This window comes from Phytophthora parasitica (genome assembly GCF_000247585.1).
Source record: "Phytophthora parasitica INRA-310 unplaced genomic scaffold supercont2.27, whole genome shotgun sequence".
NCBI lineage: Eukaryota > Oomycota > Peronosporomycetes > Peronosporales > Peronosporaceae > Phytophthora > Phytophthora nicotianae.
This window is the reverse complement of record NW_008649013.1, coordinates 408,304-410,408: the sequence shown is the minus strand read 5'-3', so window position 1 is coordinate 410,408 and position 2,105 is coordinate 408,304. Positions and strand designations below refer to the sequence as shown.

Genomic DNA, 2,105 nt, shown 5'->3' with positions numbered 1-2,105 from the left:
GTTGCACTTGAAACCCGCCGAGCAGCCCTTCTGGAACGCACCCGTGGCAGGGTTGAAGCACTCGCCACTCTTGGGACCGCGGCACTTGTGGGGATACTCCTCGTTGGGGCAGTACTGACCCGAAGGACACGAAGTGTAGCAGATGCCCTTGTCAAGGTGCACTCGAAGATGCACCTCGCTCTCTGAAGCCGTGGGGCTGGCCAGAAATGCAACAGCGGAGGTTAAGGCGATAAGAGCTGTCGAGAACTTCATTTCTTGGAGGCTGGAAGTGGATACTTGAGCTGGAGTGGGCGGATTCGGAAGTGAGGGAGTGAAGCGGCGTATCTTTGATGGAAATGGGTACATTTGAGACCTGAGTTCATGTTCACCAAAGACAATATCTTTTTGTGCACACAGCTATGGCAACAATTCATAGATTTCCATGGCGGCTACTTTGTTTCTTGCTCATACGGCTCAAAGTCTTGCCGAATAGACAGTTTTATCGTTGTTGAGCATATTTTGTACATCATCAGCATCACCTTCGCCGGCGTATATGGTCAGCGACTGAAAAGGGATCACCGGGCGTTTATGAGTGGGTGTTGCTGACTGTGGCATCCAGGTGGCAGGTTGTTGGTTATATTCGTGATTGTGATAATTTGTGTGGCGCTTTGTCTTCCACCCACTTTAATGACATCTTTACAAGATCAATAGCGGCCATTTCTTTCCACGACGGTGTTGAATTCCAAGACATAGCTAGAGACGCTCAAATTCCGTTCACTTGGGTTCACCGATTGCTTTTACAGAGCTCCGTGGTCGAACGAGACAGAAGCGGGAACATTCAACACTATGTTGGATTGGTTTCATCATTTTTTTTTTTTTTTCGAAATAAAAATTGATTATTTTAATAAATTGGTAGGGTTTACTCGGCTCCCTCGCGAGGATACTGGCGCTGGTCAAGCTGACATGGTGCTATCTTAGACGTTAGATAAGCAATGCTTGTTGAGGTCATCCTCTTCCTGTTCCAAGTAAATAATACATGTAGATTGCAACCAGTGCCTATAAGTAGATTACCACTGCAATAACCTTAATTACTATTCAAGATATTTATTATTATTATAGACATCAGAAATCGCTGGTAATGTGTTTGACAGTGAACACAAACTCTTTATACTCGCTCATCTTGTCTTAACCATATCGATGTGTATGAGTTGAGATTACATGTTGTACAAAATCTTAGAGATTGTTCGAGATGACCAAATCATGCGATTATCATACGATAGTTAAATTTCAGAGCTGGTGCAGTTGCCTCGGTAGCATAATCAAACCTGTCTAAAGTGATCTCTCTTTAAATGAGTATAGATATACTTATAGGCAGTCTAACATCGGCATCACCAGCCATTCCTGCAGCGGCTCGACCGCCGCTGCTAGTTACACTAATCTTGCTTCTTCTTTTGAACTCCTCTCTGCTTTCTTCTACGCTACTCGCCATAAGAGCAAAAGTGCACCGGTGAACACGATTACATGAGAATCTCATTTTTTTTCACGTAAAAATTGTATCTTGACGGTAGTTTTAAAATGCAGGGGCCAGCCTGTATTTATCCAGCAACTTTTCTCTCTGGTTCACTAAAATGAAGATGCTAAAACTTACGTATGCCAGTAGAAACTGTTGTTTCCCCTCCCCTGATTGACATCGGATCTTTCTCTTCATTCCCAGTTTTCCAGTCAAGTAGCAAAACCGCATCAGGTTGTCGACTCTTGGTACAATAATGCTCATCGCTGCTGATTGTGCCAACCCCGGAAGCGGAGCTGTGAGAGCTTCCTGGAATGAGATGGAAGAGTTGATCTGCTAGAAAAGCATCTGAATGCACGAAACAGTCGCTCTCTTACTACGGATAAAAAGATCAAGCCAAAGGCTTGATGCGCGATCGTGTAGACTCTCAACACCAATCATCATTGGACGCTGGGCAAAGGTAAATACGGAAGCATACATGAACTGCTCTATATGGATACTAACACTCCCCGGGGGATTGTGTGCTTGTTCATTGACATGCAAAGGACAAAATAGATTCAAGTATACTCGCATCAGGCAAGACTACGATCTTTTCAAGTACATCACTGGCCTGAGT

At 44.3% G+C, this 2,105-nt stretch overlaps 1 protein-coding gene across 1 annotated transcript; it reads right to left on the bottom strand.

The window, feature by feature from the left end:
• Positions 1 to 15: 15 nt before the first annotated feature.
• PPTG_22973 (hypothetical protein) lies at positions 16 to 252 on the bottom strand (the record flags this gene model as incomplete). Its single annotated transcript, XM_008907713.1, has 1 exon — positions 16 to 252. A coding segment is annotated over one exon (237 nt), but the record flags the coding sequence as incomplete, so codon positions are not given.
• Between the last annotated feature and the right edge of the window lie 1,853 nt (positions 253 to 2,105).